Source organism: Theobroma cacao, chromosome 8 (assembly GCF_053813885.1).
Source record: "Theobroma cacao isolate CCN51 chromosome 8, ASM5381388v1, whole genome shotgun sequence".
NCBI lineage: Eukaryota > Viridiplantae > Streptophyta > Magnoliopsida > Malvales > Malvaceae > Theobroma > Theobroma cacao.
Genome location: NC_142646.1, coordinates 3,208,471 through 3,236,174, shown reverse-complemented (window position 1 = coordinate 3,236,174; position 27,704 = coordinate 3,208,471). Strand labels below are relative to the sequence as shown.

Sequence of the window (27,704 nt, the reverse complement as noted above, 5' to 3'; positions counted from 1 at the left end):
AAGTTGGCTGGTTTTTAAAGTTGGACACGTTCTATCAGGCTATCAGCCGTTCATTCTTCTGGCCTGATCACGAGGAACTAAAGCATTATAACTGTAATAGGTTTTATACAAAACATGTAGAAAGAGGCCCAAATGGGAAAAAAATGCCGAATCTCATTCCTCGTTGGATAATTATTAGGTGACCCATTTGGATTGCTGGCCATTTGTTCCAACAAGGATTGGGCTTCCCTCCAGCAAGTTTTGTAGACCCACACCAAAACCAACCGCGCCGCCCTGTGTTTGTTTTTTGTTTATTTGCCCCTTGGCGCGCTTTAAGAGCCAGGTAGACTCGGACAGGCGGGACAGCCACTTTTGCTTATAGCTAACTCAGCACGCATCTGGGAGTTAATTGGCAGCGATTCTGTCGATGGATAGCGGTCAATCACGGTAAAAAACAAAGAGAAACATAACGATCATCTTCATTTCGTTACCAGGATCATCTCCAAACGTCGTGAAAGTCAACGAGCCAGTCAAAATCATGCCTGGAAACTTGGGATGCGTTATCGTAGCCGTTGATGGCAGCGAGGAGAGCATGGACGCCTTAAGATGGGCGCTCGACAATCTCAAGCTCCGATCATCTACTCCCGACTCTACCAAATCTCCTGGTTACTTCCTCGTGCTCCACGTCCAATCTCCTCCGTCCATCGCTGCCGGCCTCAATCCCGGCGCCATCCCTTTCGGCGGGCCTAGTTAAGCCACCTTTTGGTTTTTTATCATTTCGATTAATTTGTTCGAGAAACGTATTGATTGTTATTTAAAATTTTAACTTCAGGCGGTCTAGAGGTGCCTGCATTCACGGCGGCCATCGAGGCGCACCAGAAGAGAATCACTGAGGTGATTTTGGATCATGCTTTGCAGATTTGCTCTGAAAGAAACGTGAGTTTTCTTCTTCTTTTTATTCATTTTTTTCATTTTTCTTTCACTAAGTTATCGTTCTTTTGGCGTTATATGATTAATTTAAGTAATTAATTAATTTGGTTAAAATTTATGAGTTTTTATTTTTTTTAAATTTGTTTCTGACATGCCGAGAAAAATGATTAAGAGTGTGGAATGTTTCTAATTCAGGCAAATGTGAAAACGCAAGTTGCGATTGGGGATCCGAAGGAAAAGATTTGTGAAGTAGTTGAAAATTTGCATTCTGATTTGCTTGTGATGGGGTCTCGTGCTTTTGGCCCTATTAAAAGGTATTTACCTCCTTGCGACTTAATTTTCCTTGACAACTTGGTCAAACTGTTTTAAAAGCCTGAAGGAATCGTTGGTCGAAAGCCTTTTACTAGTTAGACCCCATTGATAATACTGGATTATATGCCTTCAACTTGATGCTGATCCAGCGTGTGTATTATGCACATTGGTAACCATCACAAGTTTTGTAACTTTATATTTGATGCTAAGATATAAATTATGATAATATTTCATTTAGTACTATTCCGTTGGATGCAACAGTGCCTACAGTTGGTGTGAATTTTGGTGTTTCACATCGTTGTCAAGTTGTTTTACCATCTAAATGATGATTAGTCATAACTCATAAGAATAATGAAGTAGAGAAAGTCTTAGTCATCAAGCTAGCACAGAGGCTATTATTGTAAAAGAATGTTATTGTAATAGCTTCTAAGTGAAAGGTGAATCAAAATTTAATATTTCTGGATTAGGGAATTTGTTCAATAGATTTATGTATTCTAGTTGTTTGAATCATTGGCACATGTGTGCCCAGAAGTTTATCTGGAGAAAGCTATGATTTTCTTGAAATCACTATTATTGATTTATGTTGAGGATGCCATATATCAACGTTAAAGTGGCTGGAGGGAAAAGACAGTCTCTCCCTTGAGATGTGTCTACTCTGCTTGAAGGACCGGTGAGATACTAAAATATGAGGTCATGGTGGAATCAGATGTTTGTCCTATAGGGTTGATCATAGGGAAATTGTATACATTTAAAGTCCTGTCTCTTTGGTTTTTATAGTGTCATGGGAATGGATGATTATGAACCTTCATACAGGCAAAGAAATTGAAAATTGTTTATTGATTGAAAATACATTGCAAATTATGATCTATCACAATGCTAAACGGGATGAAACTCATTATGTTCTATGTCAACAGAATGTTTTTGGGAAGTGTAAGCAACTACTGCGCCAACCATGCACAATGCCCTGTTATCATTATAAAGAGCAAGGGCACTTCCTCCCAAGCTTAAGTAGGTATGCCTCAAAACACCATATATGACAAGTCCTGTTCCATTTATCTTCTTCTTTTCCTGTCCTCTTATTAATTTTTTTTTTAACTTGTCATTGATTGCTAGCAGTTCATGTATATAAATATATTCATGAGGAGCTAAGGGCTTTTATTCTTTTACTCTTTATGTAATGTGCATGGACGTACATGGTTTGCATCTTGTGCTCTTAAAGGCAATTTATTGTTTCTTGCGGTTGGTACTGTTTGAAGTTCTGTTGGCCATGAATATTAGCCTTTTGATTCCATTTTCTTTGATCCATTAAATAATATTAGCTTGAATATTTACCAACTGCTGTCTGAACTCTAAATAGGCCAGCAATTAATGCTCCTCATTGAATGGAAAATTTATGATTATTCCATTCCTTGAACTAACAGCTGGTCACTTTCTAGCCGTGGCATTAAGCGTCTTTATCCAAAGAATACTAATAGAATCTGACACAAAAAGGTCTCCAGGTTCAATTGTGGTTCAGCATTTAAAATTAAAGATCTCTACTTGTTGCCAAGTACCTGAAGGATACACCAAACAGCCATTTTGTATGTGATCTCTGGTGAAAGATTAAATGGAAATGATCTTTACTTGGATGTCTATATTACTATACATATCAACATACCGCTGGGTCGAAAAAGTTTTGTCCTTATTCAGCCCAAAGAAAATGGAAACAATTTTGATCATAAGCAACATCACAGAACCATGAATAATGGATCACCAATTAAGAAAATTGTCCATTTGAAGCTTGCTAGTGATCTCCTGATGTTAACTAAGCCCAGATCATGATCTTGGATATATTTTATTTGTCCAATATCATTTAATTGATCAAAGTAACTCTGGCTTTCTAAATAAATTCTTTTTTTTCTTTCAGAGATGCAGTTTTCTTTTTTCTATATATCCATGTTTAAATTTCTCATCACTGTTGATCATTTATAACATACATGCAAATTTTCTTCTAGTTAGGTACACAGAATAATTCACTTGAGGTACATGGAGTTTGCCTACCCAGCCACTCTGAAAAAAAATTATATTATTCTTGAGTAGCTAGGTTAAAGGTATTAGTAACATGAAGGGATGGACTGCCATGGTCTGGCAAAAAATTGTCACATTCTCTATTTTTAGTTTAACTTTAATAGATTAACATGACTTTCATGCTGTACGTTATACTATCTATCTCACTTATTTACCAAAGTTTGCTAAATTGGTGGGCAATGATTATGTGCAACAAGATGGAATATACCACAAAAACCTATGGGATTTTGGAATAGGGATATGTTTCGGAGCGCTCTAGTCCTACAATGTCCAAAACTGGTGCAGTTATGTTTGCATACCTTCCAAATGAGGAAACCTATTTCCCTTTATTTTTCGTTTTTGGGGATGGAAGATGCTGGAGGAAGTATGATATGAGAAAGAAATAAAGTTGGGGGTGGGGCTGCTCGAGGATAGATTAGACAATAACATGCTTTAAACTTCTATCTTTATTCCGTCTCCATGCACGTCAAATTGTCTTCTTCTTTATCCCAATATGGACACAGCACAATTCTGAACTTTATTTGGTGAAATTTCATTCCCTCTGATAATTTTGTTCCGAATATCGACTTATGTTCAATTGTTTGCCTGTTGTGCTAATGCTCAGCAAAATGCTGGTGTTATCCTGGAGTGGTTTTCTGAACTGGTACTGCTAGCTTGTTCTGTGTGGGGTGTGTTGCACACTTGCCAATTAGAGAACTGTGTTGGAAGCTAAGCTATGCCGTGCTGACACCCTTGTAAATCCCCGTTCCATCCCTGCATGTTCAATTACTTGTATCGACTTGTAATGTCTTTATAGTAATATTTGTTCATTTATTTTCCTTGTATTTATAGTATTGTTGTACACCTTAAAAGGCCTGAATAATTTTTTTTTTCCAGCTGTTGTCGCCTCTGGTTTAAGTTCCTACTTAGCTATTTGGTTTTAACGACATGTATAGCTCAAATGACCATAGTATAATTGCTAAACCTGGACTTGACTTTGAGTGTCCTTGATGTTTCGAGGTCAAATCTTGTACATGATTTTGCTCATACCCGCCCTCTGGAGTACCAAAGACCGTAATAATGAACGATCCGCGACTACAATGAGTTAGAAAGGAAAAATAGAAAAAGCTGGCGCCAGCGTATTAACTTCATGAATATCGATTGAAAAGGTGAAATGGAACTGAATATCATGGATTCATGCAGCCGATAAGTAAATAATATGGTTGTGATTTGTGAACCAGCTAGGGAAGTTTGAAGAATTCATGGGAAAATCATTCTAAGCAAAAAGCAAAAGATCTAGTTGGCAGGTGTTGATATTTTCAAGAGAAGGATCCAAATTCCTAGGGTATAGTTCCTTTTTGAAATTTGAACTGTTGCATAAAAATATAAATTGACGTCCGTGGCAAAGTTTACCGATTTCACAAGACAACAACGAGAAATGCTTTGAACAGGACAGCCTCGTGAGCTTGCTGGTGGGGGCTCTCACAAATCATTGAGGGTTTTAGTGAAAAGAGCCCATTCTCTCGTGGTCCACTTGTATTTTCATTAGATACTACATGGATGAGTTTTCGATTGGATCAATATTGTTCCTGAACATGACTAAAAGAAATTGCTCATTTTCGGACAAATAGTTGTTGTTTCTAAAAAAAGGTTCTCCATCTCCTTTTTCCGTTGCAATCAAATCAAGGATCACATGAATGAATTCCAATTTACAAAACAATGGAAAATTCCTGACATTACAATTTACGATTATCATAATATCTAGTAAATCTAAAGCATAAGTTAAATAATCAAGCATGAGGTCTCTAGCAAATCTAAAATATATATATATATATATATGGAGTACTTTCTAATTGAGTAAAACTATTACTACTAGGAGGAGATGCAGATCTAGTTCCCCCATTGGAATCTGCAGATTGGAGTGCTGATGTTAATCTTACAGAGTTTTACAGCTGGTGGGGCATCGGTTCAGTCGGCAAAGTCTTCGCGATCCCGTGACCGACCACATCTCATGCAAACTTACGTAGGGACAAAATAGCAGTACCCTCCAGCAGGGATTCACGAGCCTAACAACTCATTGGCCTTTATTCTAATAATACCCTCCAATTGTCCCAAATTTTCAATCCTAATACTGAGCCTCTTGGATGGTTTCATGTCCCATATCCCTGCCAGGGAGTGTAAAGAACCATTAAATTATTATTTATTACTGGAACCGTACCAAGGAGTTCCCTTTTGGAGCAGGGTCTTGGTCAGTGCTTGTTATTGGCTCGAAGTGGTAGGATTGAGATTTTGATGGATAAGAAGGGGCAAAGTTTTGAAGGTGGAAGTCTTACCGGATAAGGACATTCTTGAAGCATTTCATATTTGCTCTCAGTTTGTCCTTGACCTCTGGTTGCATTGAAAGCTTGTCATTTAGCCTCAGTTTCCCCTGCAATCTGTGGCCCTTTTGTAAGAATGATCAAACATCATGGCACATAGGGACATAATTTTTGCGGCCTATTCTTCACCTGCTGATTGGCCCACTTAAAGTCGGGTGTTCTATTTGGATCCCGAATATGTTCCGAAAGTTTCCTGCCTGGCCTCGCCGATGTTTTAACCTATCATAATTACAAGGCTATTTCAGTAATTCCAGGTACACTAATTGCATGTATAATATCTTCTTGGATTCTCGTCTCTAATGCACGCTCACTAATAAATTCCTCTCTCCCCCCTACCTCCGAGCTGAAGTCCTAGCTCTAAACCATGGACTTCACTGCCACACTTCTCTTTTTTGCGCTTCTCATCTCATCCACCAAGGCTTTGGACCCTTGTGCCGCTCAGGCAGATAACTCAGGCCTCTCCATCATTCCAATCTATGGCAAATGTTCACCATTCAACCCACCAAAACCTGACTCATGGGTCAACACAGTCATTAACATGGCCGCAAAAGACCCAGCGAGGGTCAAGTACTTGTCCAGCCTGGCGGCCCAGAAAACCACGGCTGTTCCAATTGCTTCAGGCCAACAAGTTCTAAACATTGGCAACTATGTTGTAAGGGTCAAGCTCGGCACTCCAGGTCAGCTCATGTTCATGGTACTTGATACTAGTAATGATGCTGCTTGGGTCCCATGCTCCGGATGCATTGGCTGCTCAGCTACCACTTTCTCACCCAACACTTCTTCCAGTTACGGGTCACTGGATTGCTCCTTGCCCCAGTGCTCCCAGGTCCGCGGACTCTCGTGCCCGGCAACTGGGGCTGCTGCATGCTCTTTTAACCAATCCTACGGTGGAGATTCATCGTTCTCTGCCACCTTGGTACAAGATTCCTTGGGATTAGCCAATGACATTCTCCCAAATTTTGCTTTTGGATGTATTAACTCTATCTCTGGTGGGTCAGTCCCACCCCAAGGGCTTTTGGGTCTGGGGCGGGGCCCCATGTCACTTCTTTCACAATCCGGGTCACTCTACTCCAGCGTGTTTTCCTATTGTTTACCCAGTTTCAAGTCCTACTACTTCTCGGGTTCCCTCAAACTCGGGCCAGTAGGTCAGCCCAAAAATATTCGGACCACCCCGCTCCTAAAAAACCCCCACCGGCCCTCACTTTACTACGTTAACCTAACAGGGGTCAGCGTAGGCAGGGTTCGGGTCCCCATCGCCCCAGAATATATAGCATTTAACCCCAACACCGGGGCGGGGACCATAATCGACTCGGGTACGGTTGTAACCCGGTTTGTCCAACCCGTTTATGAGGCAATCCGGAATGAGTTTGTCAAGCACTTGAAAGGGCCATTCTCAACAATAGGGGTATTTGACACATGCTTCGACGCTGCAGCAGAATCTGAGGCACCTTTAATAACGTTACATCTTGAAGGCTTGTCCATGACATTGCCAATGGAAAACAGCTTCCTACATTCCAGTGCAGGGTCACGCGCTTGCTTGGCCATGGCACCAGTTCCAAATAACGTGAACGCCGCCTTGAATGTGATAGCCAATTTGCAGCAGCAGAATCACAGGATTCTGTTTGATGTGGCCAATTCTCGCTTGGGAATTGCTCGTGAAGTTTGTAACTAAGTTTTTATTTACTTTTATTGCTCTCTTGTGGTTGAGGCTAAGCCTCTGTTTTTGTTAAGGAAAAAGTAGATGGTGTAGTTAATAAACAGGACAAAACTCCTCTTGTTTTGGTGATTACATATGTAATATGGTTTTAAGTTTTTGATTGTCAAAAGGAACGGAAGCAGCTTAATTATGAGCGGTCTTTGTCATGTTTTAGAGCCTATTTTGCCCTGTTGCAGCCTTCTTTAGCTCTGTCTAAGTCTATTGCACTATCTACTGGTCTAATCAGAACACCAATTATTGCTTCATTATTGTAAAACATTTGCCATGGATTTGGTCTGAACATGGTAATGAGGCAAGTTGAAACAGAACCTAGAGAGTAGAACATGGTGAGTGGTCCTGAGTGTAATGGTTGGACTACAGATAATCTTGTTTGAGGATAATGTAACAAAATATAAATAATATTAATGAATATAAATCAAAAGCTGTATGCATGTTGGAATCTCGAAATGAAGACTTACTAAAAAGAAAAATCAATAGCATCAAGAGACTGATATGATGTTCTTGAGCTGCATACAAATGAAAATTCTTGAATTCCCTTAATTTTTTTTTGTCTTATGAAATATGTCCACAAAACGATATCCAAAGTGATGAAAGGACCAACCTTTGAAAATCTCTCGTAACAAAAGAAACAGCCCACCGTAGAAAAGAAAAACACCCCACCAATTGATCTCTCTCAAAACACCTCTCCGCAGTCTACCTTCTTCGAAATACCAACACAGTTTTCATCATGAAATTTCAATACAAGCACGCACAGACACATACTTGAAACAACTACTCTTTTTGCTTGTTTTATGGTAACCTCTCTCTCTCTCTCTCTCTCTCTCACCTTAACACGATTCTTACTACTTAATAAAATCTTACTATGTCAACCCCACCATTGATGCACTGCAACACCTTCATCCCTTAGCTTTCCGTACAATGCCAAACATTCCCAGTAAGCCCTTTTGCTCATGTTCTTTCTTCCATCATCTCCTTGAGGCTTGCATTCCAAGAATAGTTCATCTACCAACCTGATTGACTTGCTCTTTACCATATCTTCAACCACTTCAGCCTCTGCTTTCATCACCACAAACTCTTCCCCCTTCACATTCTTCCTCAGCCAATCCGACATCCCAATTTCCGCCAGCTGAGGCACGTCCTTCCTTGAAGACTCCTTGGTCAAGGTCTCAATCTTGTACATCTCAAATTTCAGATTCCTCGTGGGATAATTCTTGGCAAACCAACTTGGGCCACTACCACCTTCTTTCTCTGGCACGCCTACATCAATGAACACCCGACGAGGATAGCTTTCAAGTGTGTCTCCCAACAAGTCTGGTAGGTACTTGGTTCGCTTTAGGTAAGTTTTTGATCTCCTTGAAGCTGCTCTTGGTGGTTCAAGAAGCACATCTTCCAGTTTCTTCAATGCTGCCTTCTTTGCTTCTAATGTGTACCCCAAAAGCCGCCTCTGGGTGCTGGAGATTGTCTTAGAATACTCGATTTTTTTCATTACCAAAATGTTTGACTGAGATTTGCTGTAGTAGACAATTCTGTAATTGGATGGCTTGTCGAATGAAAGGGAGGACCTTCCATTCAACTGAACAGCAACAATGCCACCGACTTTGAGAGTGCGATCAATGAATTCTGAGGCTGCTCGGAAGTTCCGCGTGAAGGCTGAGTCAAATGACTCGTTAGGGATTGAGCTTTGTCGTTCCAAATCCGTGAGAGAAACGAATTCCATATCACTTCTCCTCAAGAACAGAGAACAATGAATGGCCTCTTCATCATCATTGCTTAGCATTAGTCCTTTGTTTCCCATTTTCAGAATGCCTTGCTTGTTCAAATCACGAAAGATTAATGGCAAGAATTCCAGATTGACGGGATCAGTAGAGCCAAATTCTGGCTTGATTGCATCAGCAGCAGGGCTCGCAGATTCCTTGCTGATAATTGATCCTATTCGTAACAAAGGAATTAAAACAATGGTCAAGGCCAAGATCACAATGAAGCGAGACAGAAGCTTAAAAATCCTAGAATCAGGGAGCTTGACGATCAAATGTGTATCAGCAGGCAAGCTAATGCCACCATAACACAAAGGCTTGTGCTTGTCATGGCATGTGGTTTGGAGTCCATCAATAATTTGGACAGCCATTGATAAGAGACTTCCTTGATAAAAATGGGCTTAAAATTTATTCACTAAAAATCAAAAAACGGATCCAAAAACGTCTTGTATTGAGAAGGTGAGAATAAAAAGAGTATCAGATAAAAAGGATAGCCAACAAAGATTATAATCAGCGAGAGGGAGAGGAAAAAGCATTTGAGAGAGGCAAACTTAGCGAGTGCAAAACCGAGCAGCGGTGTGATTTCCACCCACGAGAGCAACACGGCTACTTTGCAATCTAGACCAAAGTAACATCAACTGCCTTATCCTCTGCACCTCCATTCCTTGACCCTTTCTTTCTATCCCAATTCAAAGAATGGATTGCATAATGGATTTTAGCGGCACATTTTGAACACTGAATTCACCATGCCCTGATCAAAGAAACATGGAGGCGAAGCGATCAGGGGGAGAAAGAGAGAGAGAGAGAGAGATAGATACGTCTTCTTTTCTTCTTCTTCTCCTTCTCCTTCTCCTTCTTCTGCTTCTTCTCTTTGTCCCCCCTTTCCTTTTTATGTGCCTTCGATTTGTGGAGGGGAAACCCTTTACTGATAATGGGGTGATTAAAATCGGGGAGAGATGTTTAAAAAAGAGGAGGAGGTTTCCACAGTTATTATGGAAATGAGCAAAAATGGCTGGTGTCACGAGAAATAAGTTAAGCCATTGCTCTCATAGATACATCTATCTATCTGTTTCCTATAATTTTCTTCACTTTGCATATAATACAGAGATTAGGAATATATATTCCTTTGAAGTCGCTCAGCGTACGTTTAGTTTGTCACAACCTACGCTTGATTGAGTTTGGGGTGTCAGTGTTTGTGCTGTAAGCTTGTTTTTCTTCATTAACTTTCTTTAGCATTGCTGCATAATGCAAACAAACATCTATACATCCAAATTAAAGTTTGAGTTCGACAACATGTGTTCTGTCAATAGACTTAAGTATCACGTATCTGGCAACCAATAAAAAGAGAATTAAAAATGTAACGTCGCCTGAGAGATTCGAACTCTCGCGGGGGAACCCCATGTACTTAGCAGGCACACGCCTTAACCACTCGGCCAAAGCGACTAGGGATGCTCTCTTTCTCATGGTTTAATTTTCTGTGCGTTGACTCAACACGTTATTGTGTTGGAGGCTAAATGGCTAATCAGCTATCTGTGCTACTTTGCAGATTTTGCTAGTTTTGCTTCGAAATTCGTTATTTTCTCCCGTTGGCTATCTATTGGCTACATTCTTCATCAATGTAATCTAAAATGGATATGTTGACGAATTACTTAAAAGACTGTTTATATCAGTAAAAATGTTCTTTCTCTATAATAATCCATGGCTTAATTTACTGATAGCTTCAGTTGATTTCCTTTTATAAAGTTTTGATGCAAAAGAATATGTCCTTTAATTCCGAAGTTCTTGATACTCATTGATTCGATCAAATTAACTCACCCCTCAGCTCCCTACAATGTTTACCATCATAATGACAACATGAGGACACTGAACAGAAAGCCTAGAAATTAGATTTAATCTCCTTTCCGATCGATTTTAAAAGCTTACTCTGTTACATTAGCCTGGTACATTCTGGGTTTAATCCTCAAATTCCTCCTCCCAAACCAAAAGCCAGAATAAAATGGTTCCTCTCTTTAGCTAATGAATTGACCAGTGTGGTTATACGAGCAGATTGAAATGATTTTGAGTTGGGTCAACCCAATTGAAGGCCCATCGGTTCTCAGTCTTTTTCCAAGAGGAATGAGGGCGCCCCTTAACCTGGGACCCCCCATATATGTATGGACAGCATAACCTAGAAAGCCCTACCACCTCTCTCTCTTTCTCAATGTACTGTGGTTTCAACTAGACAACTAGCTTGCCAATGTCTGCACCACTTTTCTCAACTGTCTTAAAGCATAAAACTGAAGAAGCAAAACCATAATAATCTCTACTTTCAGATTCCTTTCTTGCGAAACCGACATGGGTCTTAAAGGCTTTGTGGAAGGCGGCGTAGCCTCTGTCGTAGCCGGCTGTTCAACTCACCCTCTCGACCTCATCAAAGTCCGCATGCAACTGCAAGGTGAAACAAGCACCTTTTCTCACCAGCTTCGCCCAGCTTTCGCTTTCTCTTCCTCGACTGCTGCTGCCACTTCCATTCATCTGCCTCCTCCTCCTCCCCCGCGTCTGGGTCCCATCTCTTTGGCCTTCCGCATTGTCCACTCCGAAGGCCTACCCGCTCTCTTCTCTGGAGTCTCCGCCACCGTCCTCCGCCAAACTCTCTACTCCACCACACGCATGGGCCTTTACGATCTGTTCAAGCAACGCTGGACCGACCCAGAGACTAAAACCATGCACTTGACGAAAAAGATTGCTGCCGGGCTTATCGCCGGAGGAATCGGAGCGGCCATCGGAAACCCTGCTGACGTGGCGATGGTACGCATGCAAGCCGACGGAAGACTCCCACAAGCGCAACGCCGTAATTACAAGAGCGTTTTCGACGCCATCACACGGATTTCGAAGCAAGAAGGCGCGGCTAGCCTGTGGCGAGGCTCATCACTAACGGTGAACCGCGCGATGATCGTGACGGCGTCGCAGTTGGCAACGTACGATCAGATCAAGGAAGGCATATTGGAGAGAGCACTGATGGAAGACGGGATGGGAACACACGTGGCTGCCAGCTTCGCGGCGGGGGTTGTGGCGGCGGTTGCGTCGAACCCTGTGGATGTTATAAAGACGAGGGTGATGAACATGAAGGTGGAGCCTGGCAAGGCCCTACCTTACAATGGGGCAATAGATTGTTTGATGAAGACAGTGAGAAGGGAAGGGTTTAGGGCCCTTTATAAAGGGTTTTTACCGACGGTTTCGAGGCAAGGGCCGTTTACGGTGGTTTTGTTCGTGACGTTGGAGCAAGTCAGGAAGGTGCTTAAGGAATTTTGATTAATTGATTAAATATTAATGGTGACGATAAATTAGATTGGAATAATTTAGTTTTACTAAGATTTTCCTATTGACAAATGAAGATCGATAGAATTTATTGCTACTAATGTTATTTTTGGACCATCGCATATTTATTTTACAACGTCAACATCAAACGTAAAGTTTGATGGTTAAGGTTTAAGCTCCCCATCTTTGTGGGGGAGATGGTCCTATTCGAGTGCTGCATTATATCCAGGAAAAAATTTTATGGCCGCCTTGGCCTCTCAGTATTCGCATTCGACATAGATTATCGAGTCTCTCTCAGCCTCAATTTTGCAAGAGAATGAGTTTTGAGGCTGTGGTGTAATGATGTCCCATTCTCGTGGTAATTGACACAAAATTTGATGACTTAAAACATAGAAAGGGAAAGACCCAAAAGGAGCCCTTGCACACTTGGTATGACTAGATGAGACCCATGAAGTGATGGGTTCAGGTCAAAGCTTGAGGCTTCTCCACTACGCTCAAGGGTCAAGTTACAAGTGGAGACTCGATCCTGGGCTCACCTTCATTTGGCGTATATCAATATAGATAGAGGAACTTAAATTAAAAATTGTATTTGCCCATCAAAGCAATAAGCATGCAGTTGCTATACAATCCTACTTGGTCTCTCTGACAACAAAAATCAGTCACCAACATTATAAATTATTCAGCTCACATCTAGGACATACTACTTATATGTACATGTTGGATTAAAGGGTATCTGGACTCTGGCCTCTCCTCTTTGTAATGGGCATCAACATCAGTCTCCCAGCATCTCCCTCTGGTAATCTGGAGTAAGTCCTTGCGTTAGCAAGATGCTGACCTAATAATCCTGATCTCTATCTGAACTGTAGGACACTATGGCCTTCAGAACATCCCCTGTCCAGAAAATCGGTTTATTAGTCTTCTGCTTTTATTACCTCCATCTGGATCCGGTTATCTGATTTTTTTTTTTCTGAGTGTGGAACTGTTTGGCCTTCTTATCCCACCCCTTTGCCTGGATTCTACAGTTATTGGCTGATGTCTAGTCCTCTACCTTTTTCTGGATTTTGAAGAGATTGAATAGGTTCTGATCCTTTGCCTTTGTCTGGGTTTGGAACAGCTTGACCTGAACCTCGGCCTTTCTCCATACCTAGGATTTCATTTGCAATCTGGCTTCGCCGCTCCTTCAGAAAGTTGAGCCGGGTTGTCAGTTTTGTCAGTGCTGAAGATGTGGAATTGGCTCCCTGAATAACAGAATTAGCTTTTAAAAAACAGTATCGAATGATACCTATTATTACCAAATATGCACTGAAAGAAGTATGACGGCAAGCTATTGTGGAATGATAAGAAAACATGTTCTCTAAGATGAAGAGGAGAGTAATTTTATCTTGAATCGTAAACTTTTGATGGTAAAGGGTTCAAATTCTAGAAAATTGCATGACAGTTTGATACAATTGGTGTCACGTTAAATTAAGATAAAGCATACCTCACCCTTTGTAGCAGACTTCTTGGAATTACTGGGAGCAAGAGGCTTCTGTGCAGCTGTCTCTGCTGCATGCATATGGTTGCTGTTATGTGCTGAATGATCCAACTGTTGGTTTTGAGGTGTATGTTTATTTGCCAAAGATGATTCCTGCTTCTTCTCATTCTGGCACCATGCTTCGTCCAAATATGTATCCTGCTGAATCAGACTCTTGGTTCAGTGAATAACATTAAAAACAGAATTGTCACATAGCCAGGAGCTGTGACTTTACAGATAACCCACAGCTGTCCAAGAGACCACACTAGGATTTTTCATTAATCATTATCTTAAATGTAGCCCAAGCTTAAGTCTAAACTTAAAGCTTAAAAAGGCAAGAATAATTTGATAACATCACTTGACAAACAAAACGGAAATGCGTTGTCCTGAATAAGTTAGCAACAGATAATGTGGTCCAAAAGCTGGTGAAAATATTGTAGTTGCTAATTTGCATGGTAAAGGTCTTGTGACTAAAAGTAAAGCTCTTTAACAGGTTCAAGCTCAGCCTGTATCTAGTGTAAATGCCTAATGCTCAAAATGCTAACCTCACTGTTGAAAAATAACCGAAAAGAAAAACAAAAGAGGGAGAGAGAAAGAGAGGATAAAGTGCCTAAAGCAAAATAGGTTCAAATCAAGCTCAACTTTGATTCAAAACAAACCCAGCCAAGCTTGAAGAGCTAATGCTCAATTTTGTCTCGTTGGGAACCAGTGTAGTATATCTTTAATTTACAGCATCTGGACATAAAACATAGTGTCTTAAAGTCTGCTGCATTAGAGTTCACAACACATAAAGGAAATTTATTACTATGAAGCTGAAGATAATATAAACTTCATCCATAAAGTTGTTCACCAGGACCCCCACCCTACTTGGACGGGTTGCAATATAGATAATAAAAAAATGAAGCTGTTCATCAGGAGAAAAAAAAAAAACTGATCATATCCTGCAGAGATTGTCAAATTTTCCCTTCGCCTCACCAACTTTTACTCTCACAAGTTCCAATGTGCTGAGTGTATGTGGAATCTCCATACATCAATATACACAGAGCAGTGACTCAATTGTCATTTGACCATTCATTGGATTCATCTTCAAATAACTTCCAGGAAAACTAAATTTGCTAACTAATTCTATGTCCATAATAACAAATGCAAACACATCAAAATTCAAGAAATAGAAAGGATGAACAAGGAGAGGTTTGAATGTCAAAGAAAATGAAATGCAGTTATCGAAGTAAAACAATAGAACCAATTCTATACACTTTCTAGGGAACTAGAGTACTTCATGCTGCCTCAAATGAATGTGAGCTTACCTTGCTTCCTGACCTTTTGAAAGCAGCTTCAGTACCTTTTGGCTTATCCTTCCTTTATTAAGAGAAAAATGAACATGTATATAGTTAAATCAAGTTCATAAAAGAGACGAGAATGGGGAATGAAAAAAATATGCAAATTAATACTAAATCTAAAGCATGAATTATGGTGAGTTAACAGTTACCAAACAACTCTATGTATCTTACTTTAACCAATTTCAATCACTACAAGGACGACAAGTATTCAACTCTCACAAAGAGACAAAGTAAAGAAATGTTTTGTAACTAATGACGAACAAAATGTGACATTGTGAGAGAGAAGCAACTGAAAGCTTACATTTTTGCTTGATGATTTGGTTGATGTTTATTGCATGAATCATTCATGGAAACAGAATTTTTCTCAAGGTGTTGATTAAGCTGCATTCCCAGATCATCAACCTTTTTTTTCAGATTGATTATGTCTGCCTCTGCTTGAGCTATGTCTTTGAGATCTGCCTTTGTCTTTATCATATTCTCAAGTTAAAATATGATGCAAAATAAAGAATAGTTACAGTAGTTAAATCTAAGATAGGCCATTGGCTACCTTTTCATCAATCGTAGCTGGGAGAGTTATGGGTCCTTGAAATGGGTTAAGTCCTGCTTCCAAAGCCATCCTCTTATCTCTCTCCCTTTGCAACTCTTCCTCTAATCTGGCCACCTTAAGTACAATCAAAAGCAACAATCAAGACTGGGCCATTCCCATAAGACTAGCACAGAATTGGCGATAAAAACCATTAGCTTTGTGCAACTAACTAATGAATAACATATAAATGCAAAAACAAATATTAAATTCCGTAAATCAACAAAACAAAAGAAATTGTTGTTCATATTACAAATGTATGCTTCCCAGAAAACATTTAATTGTCCACCCTGGATGTATTTGCTGCACTTTGTTATAAAAACCATGCCATATACTCACTGCTGATATTCAACCCTCAACTCTTTCTGGTAGGGCAAAATGGAAAAAGTTGTATACCATGCCCAAAAAAAAAAACTTTAGTGAGAACAACCAATTTGCACAAGGATTTTGTCTTATGAATAGGAATTCTTGCAGTAATAAAAGGGATCAAAACAAACAATGATGCACCTATAAAATTTTCATACACCTAATCTTTGGACCCATTTTTTACGGCCATTTTGCACAAAAATTTATATTGAAAGGGGAAGAAAGAAATGCATAATCAGATCTCCACTAACTTCCATAGATATTAAAGAAATGCATTGCCTTCAAACCATTTTTTTAACATAACAACATGCATCTTTGGTTGCTAAAGATGCATATCTTGATTCCTGACACAATGTATGAGAAACAGAAACAACAGCACACAAAAGAAATGAAAAAAAAATTCCCTTACAAACATACATCTTTCTCAAGAGCTAGGCGACGCTCATGCAATGTCTTCTTTCGTTTTTCCAAGCTGGCTTCGAGAATGGCATTACCTTCAATCTATTTTAGAAAGATGACATTAAAAAAAGTCTCCAAACAGATTGAGATAACAATAATAAGAAAGGGTGAATTTCACAGAACCTCTTCTGTGAGTCTGTTTTGCAAGTCAGATTTTTCGGCCTCGAGTGTCTCGATTTCAGCCCTGAAATTGGGTCAAAATTATGTAAGCAAGAATAGAAAATAGAGCTATTATTACTAATATAAAAAGGTCTGACTCTATATTGTTTTTGGTTTTTCCTTTTGGCTTCAAATATTATGCTATGCAAAGCACAGATTGCTCCATCCTAAGCAAGAATAAAGCCTTTAAAAGGTGCTTGGAACTTTCAGTGGTATTGGGTAACTCTAATGCTACGTGCAAGAATAACTAGGAAAACAAGTAGGCAAACTTATATGACATTTCTGTATACAGATCATGGGAACATCACTTACTCTTCTTCACATGGAAAATCAATGGATTCCATAGAAAGGTTCTTCTTTGCCTGGAAGCAGACCAGATAAATAAATTAAATAAAAAGTTACTACAAGACTATAAATGCATAGACCAACTTGTTCTGTTGTAAGTTAATTAACTATGATAACTTGCAAGAGCCAGAATGCATGCTTGCAAATACTTATTAGCTAAGAGAGAAAGTCAAACGAACTAGGCCAAAAGCAGAACACTTAATAAATCCAGAAAACAAACACTTACAGCAGTACGTCCCCAAACAGTGGGACGCCTAACATTGTGGCCAGGTCCATTTCCTATAGATATGGATTTTGGGATGCATGAGATTTGATTATGACTAGTTAACTGATCCTCCAACTTGGTTTCTCCATAAACACCTTTTGACAGCCCAGCAGACTTATTGGTCTCTGTTACTGAACTATTGCTACTCTGATTATCCTCACTCCTTTCTGAATTATCATTTTCAGACAGTGAAGAATGCGGTGAACTTGATAACTTCTTAGTGGCCTTTAAATCATCACCAGCTTCGGACAACTCAGAACCTGAGCTCGAATAATCAGAATCCTGCATTTTCATTTTCAGTTCATGTAAGTATAGACATCATCTTTTTATTACTGATTTATTGCTCTTTTCACTTTTTCAAGTGAAACAAAGATAATACTCAAAATCTAAAGTGAGGGGCCACAAAATGCAACAGCACAAGGCTACATTAAAACAAGCTGCCCTTTACCAACTAAAATAGCAAAGGAGAATAAATCATGATTCCTATAAGGGAAAGAAAGAAAGAACTGAATGCATCTGATTCTGATATATGATGCTGCAAAGATGATTTAGAATACATATTGCTCAGCAGTGAGTCAAGTCCATATTGTGAGCATAAATTCAAAGGAGAAAACAAAAAAAGACATGGAGACAATAGAAACCTTGAGTTGCCAGGTTGTAATAAAGGGAGAAGATAAACGAGCTACAAAATCATAAAAATATATAGACTGAGCAAATAAATCTGATAACCTACAAGCTTAGAGTGCATATCATGTATTAAAGAGAGGTAAACGGAATTTAGAGAATAGAAAGCTTTAACCATTCCAAAATTTGTATTAAGCTTGTCACAGCCATCATGAACAAAATATAAAAATGTAAATGCCATTGTAAGAAAGTAGAGAAACAAGCCTTATCATCATCCAGATCATTGTTAATGGAGTGACCACTCTCACTGCCTGTTCTACTTGCTACATCATCATCATTATTGTATGCATCAGATGCCTGTATTGCATCATCGCAATCATCATCTTCATAATCTTCATCATCTTCATAGGACTCACCATCATCAGTTGCTTCCTCACTTTCACTTCCACTCTCTTCTGAGTCAGAGTATAAATCAGGGGAAACAGAACCTACCTGCCAACAAAATGCTGAGCTTGAAATCACAACATAAAAACCAAATCCAAACAAAAGTAAAAAAATACTTGGAATATGGAAAACAGTCTCATCTATTGTTGTCTTTAAGACAATTAATATTCAAAAAGACTTAGAAATATTCAATTACCACCGCTATGATGGCTCTCACATTTATTTTCTTGCTTTGGAAGGAGAGAATGTAAGGCAATTGCGACGTGAATAAGAAAGACATGAAGACAGTACAGACAGTTCTACCAGAGGATGTTATGACTTAGCTTAACTTCATTCAAATTCCACTATTAGACAGTCATAATCTAGTCACTTAAGATTCTGTACCAATAGTAGCACATACACACCAGGACAACACAAACAATTTTGACTTAATGATCATATTGGCTCCAAAAGAACAAAATAGAAACAAAACATATTGATTGTGAACCACAGATAAAGCCTTAGAGCTCATATTTTTATGGGGTACATACATGTCCGTACAGTGACTACAGAAAGTCATATCAGAAGCAATTGTGGAAAAGAAGACAATAATTACAGCTTACCCCAAATATTTTATCATACTCTTCTAATAATGTTATAACAATGGCTTGAGCATGATTTGCTGCAGCAGCTGCTTGCAGTAGTTGAATTGAACCATCCCCACCCACATCAAAATCATTTTCAATCTCACAATCACCAGCTAGAAGGGGCCGAAGAAGCAAGGGTGCCATGCAAGCCGCCACAGCTGAAGAGCTCATCCAATTTTCAGCTTTGTGAGAAGCCACTTTTTGCATCATCAGTAGAATTCTGAAAGAAAGGAAGAAAAAGATAAATACGGAAAAAGGCAAGTAGAAGCCAAGATGGCAAAGAATGAGTTTTTTTTTTTTTTTGGAAACAAAGTATGAGGTTATATTTAATTGTTGAAATAAGATCGAAACCAATTTTTTTTCTCAAATGCCCATGGCTATGAGAAAAGCATTTCACTCATAATTTTTCAACAATAATCACTTGGTGCTGAAAACTAATAGGAAGTTAAAAGATGTATTCTGCTTTTTGAGTGAATAATTTTACAATATTCAACAAGTTCTGGTGTGCTAGGATTATTAATTCTAGTTTCTACATTTATGTCTTCAACAAGATATTATTTCCAGTTTCCCATCCCCAACCATTTTCCAAGGCATATATCAGAGGGGTTGCCTCACTCTAATACTTGTTATAGCAACAAGAATCTGTGGTTAATCAAGATTTTCACTCACCCAAACACATCACATAAAAAAATTTCTGAAGAAAATATAAAGTGCAGTTTCAATGAAAAGAAAAGAAGAATTTGAACCCCCCCCCCCCCCCCCCCCCCCTTTCCCAAAGATAAAACAAGAATTGTGAGTGAAAATTGTCTCGAAATCCAAAAAGAAACAACGTAAAAGTAACTGAATTATGACTTTCAAAATGAATCTAATTTAACCAAATGCCAACAAAGAAAACAATTGCTCTATACAGAAGTGGCTTAGTAGGTGTGAAACTTCTGTGACAACAAGAATACCCTTTTTTCACCTTTAGTTTTACAAATCTTATCATTTTATATCTATTTTCAATTATGAGTTATTTTTAATGTGGTTTTCTAATTTTATACATGCATGGATTGACAAAAGGTATTAATAATTGAATTTTCAGAAAGACAACATTAATTGCATAACTTAAAACAAAAACATATCAACATTGTTGACAATAACATGTAAATCCATAAATATAAAGATATTCTTATTTTAATCACCACATAAAATAACATCTCTCTTTTTAGAATTTCCGTTATGCTCAGGAAATAAATGCACAAATTGCATTTCAAAATATAACTTGTGCTAAGAAAAGTATAATACTTAAAAAGGGTAAAGAGTGAAACTGATGAATCAATTACCTCTGTAATAAGCGACGGTTTGGCTCAGGAAACGTGTCCAATACAGCCACACGCATAGCATTGACTCTAGCACCACGTTCAGTTCCTAATTATGCATATTGTCCAATAACAGAAAAACAACAAAACGAAATCTTCAAAAGTCATAACAGATAGGTAAATCATCCAAAATGCAATGTCATAGAGCTGAATAATATTCAACTGGACAATTTCCACTACATCCCTTAAAGAGCCAACCAATTGAGAACACAAGAACTTCACTCAATGGATGCTTAAAACAAGAACCCAGCACATGAAATTCTTTTTTGTTCTTAGATTAATGAATAATAAAACAGCACATTTAACTCCAATAGAGATTATCTAAAATATACTTCCCTTTAAAATTAGAGGCATCAAGAATCCAGTTTTGGTGAAGCATTTTATGAGCTCAATTTATTACAGGGTAAGATAGAAAAGCAAACACTTCAATGAAAGACTTACGGCATGCTTCCAGTAGGGCATTGCAGCAAGATGCAGGGACAGGAGATGATGGCAACTCTCGAAGGACATACTGGAAAATGGCATGAAGGAAATTGAACAACAAAGTACCAGGTTCAGTTTATACTGTAACTTCTATGAAAGAATCTTGTGGAAACTAATAAGGCATACCTTGACACAATCAGCAATGACATGAGGATCCTCCTCAGAAGAAAACTCACTTTTTCCTGCATAACAAGCATAACCAAAAGAGTTAAAGAAGACTGAACAGAAAGTATTGTGATGTGCAACTACAACTCTACAATAAATCTTTGGCTTCTTGCTATGTCCTATTCAATAAGCAAGGAAGCTTCCTTACACGAACATCAATTCAGATTTAAGTTTCTACAAAGCTACCCTTGATAGCATTGTTTACCAGCCAAACTTTTATATATTGAAAGTGTAAATTCAAAGAAATTGTAAGGAAGGAACACAACCTACAGTAACTGTAACCAATGTAAAAACAAGTAGAATAAAGAATATAGTCAGGGACAGAATGTGTCTGAACAAACCCTGTTCATATTCCCGAATTCGGCGCTCAACATCTTCGACATCTGCAGCTTGTCGTAAGATCCCTTCTACTTTGACTCCTGTTAAATTATTTTAATATGATCAAATGTTGCTGAATGAATATGAGAATAACAAGTGCTCTGGCCATATTACTGCAATTGCCAAATGGTAATATATCACACCTACATCTTCCGAGGCCACTAAAATTGTGAACAAATGTGTAAAATTCTTGAAAAAAGATAAAGAAAATTTTTTATCACATGCCGTGGTGCAGGAAGATGATCCAGAATATGCATATCTCTAGCAAAGCTAAATAATAAAAACACACATGCACATATACTCACTAGATTATATATGCATTCGACAGTTACCCAGTATATGGAATTAGCACCATGCAACAATTAATAAAAAAGAAAGCTCACCATGCTCTTCTACAAATCTGAGGGCCTTCTCCAAAAATGTTGGAGCTCCATCAACATCTTCCAGTGCTAGTAAAATTGGCCTGCCTATGACTGTAGATCTCACAGGCTGTTTATCATTCACTAACAAAGAGGAAGAGAAGAGCATCAATATCTGATATGAAAGGAACAATGAAACAAAGCAGCCAACTGGGTTGGAAGCTTGGTATGTTCAAGAAAAAACTTGACGGACTTGCAAAAGAAAAAAAAGAGAATGAACAGATAAAGGAAAACTAGAAAAAGGAGGGCACAGTGAAAAAAGAGTAGGAGGAACTGACAACTAAGGCTCTCAATTCGTAACAAGCCTAAATTTTGCTGATTTTGTTACATCATACAAATGTAATTATAGTTCTCCACATGTCATGCATTACTTCTGGTGTTTACATTGGGACTGGTCTAAATACAAATGAAGCCACAGCACAATAACCGCAACACTCAAAAAACATTGCTGCAGAAACTACCTGGTTCCTTAGAACCATCAACTGCGTCTGTTTGATCATTCCCGAAGATGCCATTTTGTCCCATCACATGAGCAGAGCTTGGTGCTTGTGACAAAGCATGCTCAAGTGCAGTTTTCCACTCATACAAATCCTCTAAAGTTTCAGCCTGCAACACCAACAAAAGGAACCTTCTAGTCATCTTATTTTCCCAAAATCTCACTGTCTTGCCATTTGATTAAGCATTGAAGTTTTCCATAACATCAGATAGACACATAATGAGTGCTTTTCTCTCTGCATTCCTGCTTCAAAACCAGTAATGCGGCCAAAAAGGTTCTTAATAATGGGTTTCATAAGATAAAGAATGCTATCAGCAAGGTATAGAGTGACTGACTTGAATAAAACTTCTGTACCAAGGATGAAATTATCATGTTCAGGGCATTCTGGTAACACGCAGGTGCTGGCTGCTCAGTAACAAGGTCTTTATGCTTCAGCTTTTCATTAAAACTCATTCTTGGTTAGATTCATTTTGGTCACCTTTTGATATGAGGAAGATCTTTAACTGTTTCAGCAGAATCTTGATATTGAATGCAATTCAAATTGAGAGCTTACAACTATTTATCATGCTAAGGAAAATATAAAGTAGGTATGATCCAAAACAGTCAAAAAAGTAAACAAAGGAGAAAATATTGTTGGAGAATGGGAAGAAGCACCTTGAGTGTGAAGGCTCGTCCGTCGCGGCCATCAGGAAATAGTACGGTTAAGAGTTTTTTATCAGCTTTGACAACCACACTAGAAATTTTAAAAGGTACCACGAGTTAGTAAATGTTTTCAACTTCCATGATATTTGCAACTTTAACAAGAGATCAAATTGATAATGTATTCAGAAAAGCAAGCCAACCTGCCTGAATTGTTGAGATCAATACCACCAAGAGTTAAATTCACTTCATTCCCCTTCTGAGAAATGGCACTCTGAGAAGTAAAACAACTCTACATTAGTTTTCTAAAACCTTACGTATGCAAAATGCAGCAAGGGAGAGAGAAATGGACTAGTGCAAGGGATATGAAGAGAAGAGAACAAGATAACATCAGGATAATTATAACATCTAACCAATAATATCAACCCATCTAGATTTTTTACTTTTGCCTCAGGGACTGCGTACTGGAGTTCTTCCTCAATATCCAAGACCAAATCCTTTCCTAAACCCAAGCAATAGTTAAATAATTTTTTTATATTATTCTTCGAGCTGAAGCTCTCGAATATCACAGCCTGTAGAAGAGGCCCCATATGTGTCTTAGTGCATCATAATAAAGTTTAACACAATTAGATATCGGGATGAGCCATCTAATGAATTTATATCTATCATTTTTATCTTCACTCTGCTGGAGAACCAAAAATGAATTGGTGAATGAATTGATATATTGAACTATAGAACCATAATTGTCAATTAAGCAGTGCTTATTAACATCATTCTACTACATTAAAAATGTACATCAGTCCAAATTGCTAATAGGTCACTCTAAATTAGCACTCATTCCTTGATAGGTAACTTTCATTAATTTAGGGCCACACTAATGACTTAATTTTTAGGTCATGTTTCCTAATTTCCTAAGTCTTAATCTAGCATGAAAGATTTTCTAATATTCTTATTAAGTCTGCCCAAAGACAACCTAAAAACTGTAAAACCAGTGACAAGACCTGCTGTGCGAAATAGACACGAGAGTTTCATTTTCATTCATCTTTTTGATTCAGATATATTCTAGCCGCTAATAGTCATTCACAAAAGAGGAAATGATACTCAAGAACCAGATGCTTTTGATTGAGAGAGAACCCGTGCACATAAAAGATAGTCATAGCCAATCAGCATCATCCCTGAGGATCTTAAAATCTAGTAGAGTTAGAAAATGAGTACCACATCATATGACCTCTTATCACTTTACTGTTTCCTTATGATCATTCAATTTGTAACAGAGGATGTTAAAAACGGATAAATAAGCACAAGCATCCATGTTGAGACTGACAATCTTCCAGAATGCAAGTACTTACAGGATCGCTTCTGAAGAAAACCAACGAAGTATGTGTCAAAATAAACCACCTTTTCTTCCATGATGTCCATCCAATTCCTTAATAAAAAAAAGGAAAAAAAAAAAGAAACGAATAATAATAAACCAGAGGAATCCAAGACATAACCCTGGGATTGTGATTTCAATATAAACCTTGTAATGGTATTTTTCCAGTTAAATGTAAATCGAGGTTGTACTTCTGTGAAAGGCAAATGAGTAACTGAATTAAAGACCAAAGAATGATTTAACCAAGCAAAGTAAACAAACCTTTTGATGATAGAAAAAGTGGACCACTCTTTAAAACCTGCAAGAAAGTTTTGAACCTTAAAATGCACTAAATTTTACTACAGTTTTGTAAATTGCATGCTTAAAAAACAGGGAATGCGGGACAATATAAGGAATGATATCAAGAAGGTAAAACTAGCAATGCACTTAAAATACAGAATACAGTTCACAGTAACAGCAACAATGTGCTTGATAATATTAAAAGAGAATAACTGCTTTATATGCAATCTTTCCATAAAATGATTCCAAACCTTTAGTTGTAATCCCAAGCACATAAGTAGACAAGTGGTAGACAAAGATGATTACTAACACGATCACCATGATGATAAAGATGACTGCACGGTAATCTAGGGAATGAATGGTCATGTCCAATATGCAATAAACAATTCAATTCAGAAAAGTAAATAACAATCCATAGGGGGGAGAGAGCAGTTTACCGAGTTGCCACCACGAGAATGCAGATGATCCGGCGGGCCTGGTGCTGGAGTGGGTGGACCTGGAGCAGCAGCTTCTCCCTTCAGAGAGAATACAAAAAAGATTTTCAACACAAAAATCTCCCTTAAAAATCAGAATCTCGGTTCTGTTTTTTTTCACCTTAAGGCTCAAATCCTTTACTTAAAAAAAGAATCAGAAAAGAATGCAAGATTGATCCATACCTGAAGTCCTTGAGACGGCTCTTCCTTTTTGGAAGGAATCCTCTGCTAACGAAATCACACCGCAAACAATGAAAAACGAACAGAAGTAATTTTCAATGCAAAATTTCCATAAAAACTATATTAATGTAAACAAAAATTAAAAGAAAAATAACCTACCTGTTGTGCTTGAGACGGTTCTTCCTTTTTGCTAGGCATTTTCTAATCACAAAATAAAAAAAATTAACGTAAAATCACAATGTAGTTCTTCTTTTTTCAGTTTTTGAACTTCAGAGTCTTCTAAAAACGAATTAGAAAATTAACAAAACGAAAAAAGTGATTGATCAAAACCTGGTGTGCCTGACACGGTTCGTCCTTTTTGGTAGCCATAATCCTCTGATCACTCAAGAATCAGAAAAAAAAATGCCAAACAGGTCACGAAATCAAACGATGAACAAAAATCTGCACCAACCTTGTACTCATCAATTTCCATAATGCCTCTCATTCACAGCATTTAAACAAACAAAAAGCATGGCAAAACTCAAACTCAAACAAAATAACACCAAACAAATTCAAAAAAAAATGCAAACCAAAAAAACTTTTACGTGAGTTTTAAATGTACTTCGTGGGAAAACGCGAAAAGGAAAATGTAGAAGAAAAGAAAAAGAGATAAGGAAGAAGCGTAAAGGTGAGAACAGAGAGAATTTTTCTCTGCTTTCTTTTTTTTTCTTTGTTTGTTTGTGTGAGTGTTTTGGCTCGAAATTCTTTGCTCAACGGAAACCCCGTTTGGTCAAGCAAAGGAAAAGCCTAAAAGCCCTCCCAAAGAGAGGGGGTGAAGGAGGCCGCCGATTGTGCAGCAGCTGTACACGTCACCCCTATTCTTTAGTTTTACGTCCTTTCCGTCCGAAAATTATTGTGTTTGGAGGGAAATGGCAGTCCCAGTAATTTCCCCCTCTTTTGACTGTCTTTTGCCCCGTGAACTCAAGGTTGGCCCCACTCGACCCAGATGATTTACGAATTTGATCAGGGTTGGTCTGGATCTCGTGTGGGGTACGTTGGTCTAGGTGGGGTCCACGTCGATAAACACTATCAATGGTGCTGATTGATCGAGTTAAAAACAAAAGCTATGATCCGAAATTTGGGGCAGACAGATGATGACCATTATTGATTGAGCTTTCAATATATATTTTATTTATTTCCTCAATCATTGTTGTTTTCTCAACAATTCTTTTTTCGCAATTAATGCTTTCTAATAATTGACAATTGTTTTTTCTATCAAAATTTTGTACTTTTCCATTAAGTACTCAGGCAACCCAGTAATGAACAAAGGTTTAAGAAGATAATAATAACGTTTGAAAATACAATTTCTCAAACCAATATTAAGTTTTCAATTTCTCACTTTGTTACTTGAATATTAGATTATTTATGATTTAATAAGCAATATTTTACACATGACATATAAGTAATTAATTAAAAAAAAGGTGTGTAAGAAATTAATATAACCTGAGCTATATGCTTTAGAAAATATTTCCTAGCATTGCTCCTCTCCTCAAAGTCAAATATCCAGAGAGGGAGTCGATGTATGCCAAAGCAATGAAGAATTAAATAATATGTGTGGAAATGTGATGGTTTTCGAAATAAGCTTTCTAACTATGAGATTTGAATTCAATACATATATGGTAATTAAATGAAAGAATAATATGGGAAGTACAGAAAATATACGGTTTTCCTTTCCCATGTTGGTGTAAAAGGTGAAAGATAGAAAAGAATATTTAAGGTTGAGAGTTTAATCTTAAATGGGAGGTTAGTTTTAATTAAGTGACAACATTTAGATGAAGCTCACCGAGTGGAATTAATTAAGTTTTTAATTAAAATCAGCTGAACAAAAACAAAAATTGAAAATTAAAACTTATAATATAATAAAGTTTTTAAAATCTTTTAAAAATTTTACAAAACGTTATATCCAAAAAGGGATTTTAATTAAAAAATATGATTTTTTTTATTTTGTTGTGTATATATTATTTTTAAATAATTATCTACATATTAATATCATGAGCATTCCTTTTTAATCTAAAAATAAATAGATTGGTACGGGTCTATCTTAATTTTTGATATCTCTCATAAAATATCTCACATCACAAAAACTTTAATACTATTTGTTGCAAAATAACATTTTTTATCTAAAAAATATATCTATTAAAAAAATTACTTATAAATTTAAAACTCATTTTCATCTTTTATGAAAGTGGATCTCCGGTTATTGATATGTTAACGGATTATTTCTAACTTTTGTCATTTAATTGCTTTTGATATTTTAATTTCAAAAGTAAAATGCTTAAAAAA

At 37.7% G+C, this 27,704-nt stretch overlaps 5 protein-coding genes and 1 non-coding gene across 10 annotated transcripts; 3 read left to right on the top strand and 3 right to left on the bottom strand.

Annotated features, from left to right (window-relative positions):
• The first annotated feature begins 327 nt into the window (after nucleotides 1–327).
• Nucleotides 328–4,163, top strand: LOC18591795 (Adenine nucleotide alpha hydrolases-like superfamily protein). Of its 2 annotated transcripts, none has more exons than XM_007018143.3 (5): nucleotides 328–728; nucleotides 812–915; nucleotides 1,105–1,223; nucleotides 2,136–2,229; nucleotides 3,893–4,163. In XM_007018143.3, the coding sequence occupies exons 1-4, from the start codon at nucleotides 518–520 to the stop codon at nucleotides 2,227–2,229; spliced, it is 528 nt and encodes a 175-aa protein (XP_007018205.3). In that variant the 5' UTR covers nucleotides 328–517; the 3' UTR covers nucleotides 3,893–4,163. The 2 variants fall into 2 exon arrangements, with proteins under 2 accessions (XP_007018205.3, XP_007018204.3); XM_007018142.3 differs by having other exon boundaries at nucleotides 330–728; nucleotides 2,136–2,233.
• A 1,771-nt stretch (nucleotides 4,164–5,934) lies between these two features.
• On the top strand, nucleotides 5,935–7,522 carry LOC18591794 (Eukaryotic aspartyl protease family protein). Its single transcript, XM_018125962.2, has one exon. The coding sequence runs from the start codon at nucleotides 6,010–6,012 to the stop codon at nucleotides 7,315–7,317; it is 1,308 nt and encodes a 435-aa protein (XP_017981451.2). The 5' UTR covers nucleotides 5,935–6,009; the 3' UTR covers nucleotides 7,318–7,522.
• A 351-nt stretch (nucleotides 7,523–7,873) lies between these two features.
• On the bottom strand, nucleotides 7,874–10,182 carry LOC18591793 (uncharacterized). The gene has a single exon (XM_018125964.2). It carries the CDS (start codon nucleotides 9,485–9,487, stop codon nucleotides 8,228–8,230), a length of 1,260 nt encoding a protein of 419 aa, XP_017981453.2. The 5' UTR covers nucleotides 9,488–10,182; the 3' UTR covers nucleotides 7,874–8,227.
• A 295-nt stretch (nucleotides 10,183–10,477) lies between these two features.
• TRNAS-GCU (transfer RNA serine (anticodon GCU)) lies at nucleotides 10,478–10,559 on the bottom strand. The gene has a single exon. It is a non-coding gene; the product is annotated as a tRNA-Ser (tRNA).
• A 721-nt stretch (nucleotides 10,560–11,280) lies between these two features.
• On the top strand, nucleotides 11,281–12,510 carry DIC2 (dicarboxylate carrier 2). The gene has a single exon (XM_007018139.3). The coding sequence runs from the start codon at nucleotides 11,451–11,453 to the stop codon at nucleotides 12,405–12,407; it is 957 nt and encodes a 318-aa protein (XP_007018201.3). The 5' UTR covers nucleotides 11,281–11,450; the 3' UTR covers nucleotides 12,408–12,510.
• A 471-nt stretch (nucleotides 12,511–12,981) lies between these two features.
• On the bottom strand, nucleotides 12,982–26,281 carry REN1 (Rho GTPase activation protein (RhoGAP) with PH domain-containing protein). Of its 4 annotated transcripts, XM_018125981.2 has the most exons (26): nucleotides 25,967–26,281; nucleotides 25,713–25,823; nucleotides 25,542–25,583; nucleotides 25,386–25,430; nucleotides 25,167–25,244; nucleotides 24,712–24,748; nucleotides 24,428–24,504; nucleotides 23,282–23,352; nucleotides 23,094–23,172; nucleotides 22,405–22,549; nucleotides 21,908–22,027; nucleotides 21,488–21,565; nucleotides 21,108–21,163; nucleotides 20,940–21,009; nucleotides 20,463–20,547; nucleotides 19,114–19,357; nucleotides 18,332–18,559; nucleotides 17,405–17,725; nucleotides 17,146–17,195; nucleotides 16,798–16,858; nucleotides 16,633–16,716; nucleotides 15,814–15,927; nucleotides 15,568–15,731; nucleotides 15,234–15,285; nucleotides 13,894–14,088; nucleotides 12,982–13,651 (listed from the first exon to the last, which is right to left on the bottom strand). In XM_018125981.2, exons 2-26 carry the CDS (start codon nucleotides 25,749–25,751, stop codon nucleotides 13,436–13,438), a joined length of 2,751 nt encoding a protein of 916 aa, XP_017981470.2. In that variant the 5' UTR covers nucleotides 25,752–25,823; nucleotides 25,967–26,281; the 3' UTR covers nucleotides 12,982–13,435. The 4 variants fall into 4 exon arrangements, with proteins under 4 accessions (XP_017981470.2, XP_007018197.3, XP_007018196.3 ...); XM_007018135.3 differs by having other exon boundaries at nucleotides 13,899–14,088; nucleotides 25,713–26,281; XM_007018134.3 differs by having other exon boundaries at nucleotides 13,894–14,085; nucleotides 25,713–26,281.
• Nucleotides 26,282–27,704: the final 1,423 nt, after the last annotated feature.

Bases quoted from the DNA above. Each gene is read 5' to 3' on its own strand.
- LOC18591794 (XM_018125962.2), top strand. From the start codon at position 6,010: ATGGACTTCACTGCCACACTTCTCTTTTTTGCGCTTCTCATCTCATCC.
- LOC18591795 (XM_007018143.3), top strand. From the start codon at position 518: ATGCCTGGAAACTTGGGATGCGTTATCGTAGCCGTTGATGGCAGCGAG. The intron at 729-811 runs GTTAAGCCACCT...TTTTAACTTCAG, and splicing joins CATCCCTTTCGGCGGGCCTA to GCGGTCTAGAGGTGCCTGCA. The intron at 916-1,104 runs GTGAGTTTTCTT...TTTCTAATTCAG, and splicing joins AGATTTGCTCTGAAAGAAAC to GCAAATGTGAAAACGCAAGT.
- DIC2 (XM_007018139.3), top strand. From the start codon at position 11,451: ATGGGTCTTAAAGGCTTTGTGGAAGGCGGCGTAGCCTCTGTCGTAGCC.
- REN1 (XM_018125981.2), bottom strand. From the start codon at position 25,751: ATGGCTACCAAAAAGGACGAACCGTGTCAGGCACACCAG. The intron at 25,245-25,385 runs GTATGGATCAAT...TTCTCTCTGAAG, and splicing joins AGCCGTCTCAAGGACTTCAG to GGAGAAGCTGCTGCTCCAGG. The intron at 15,286-15,567 runs GTAAGCTTTCAG...CTCTTAATAAAG, and splicing joins CCAAATCATCAAGCAAAAAT to GAAGGATAAGCCAAAAGGTA.
- LOC18591793 (XM_018125964.2), bottom strand. From the start codon at position 9,487: ATGGCTGTCCAAATTATTGATGGACTCCAAACCACATGCCATGACAAG.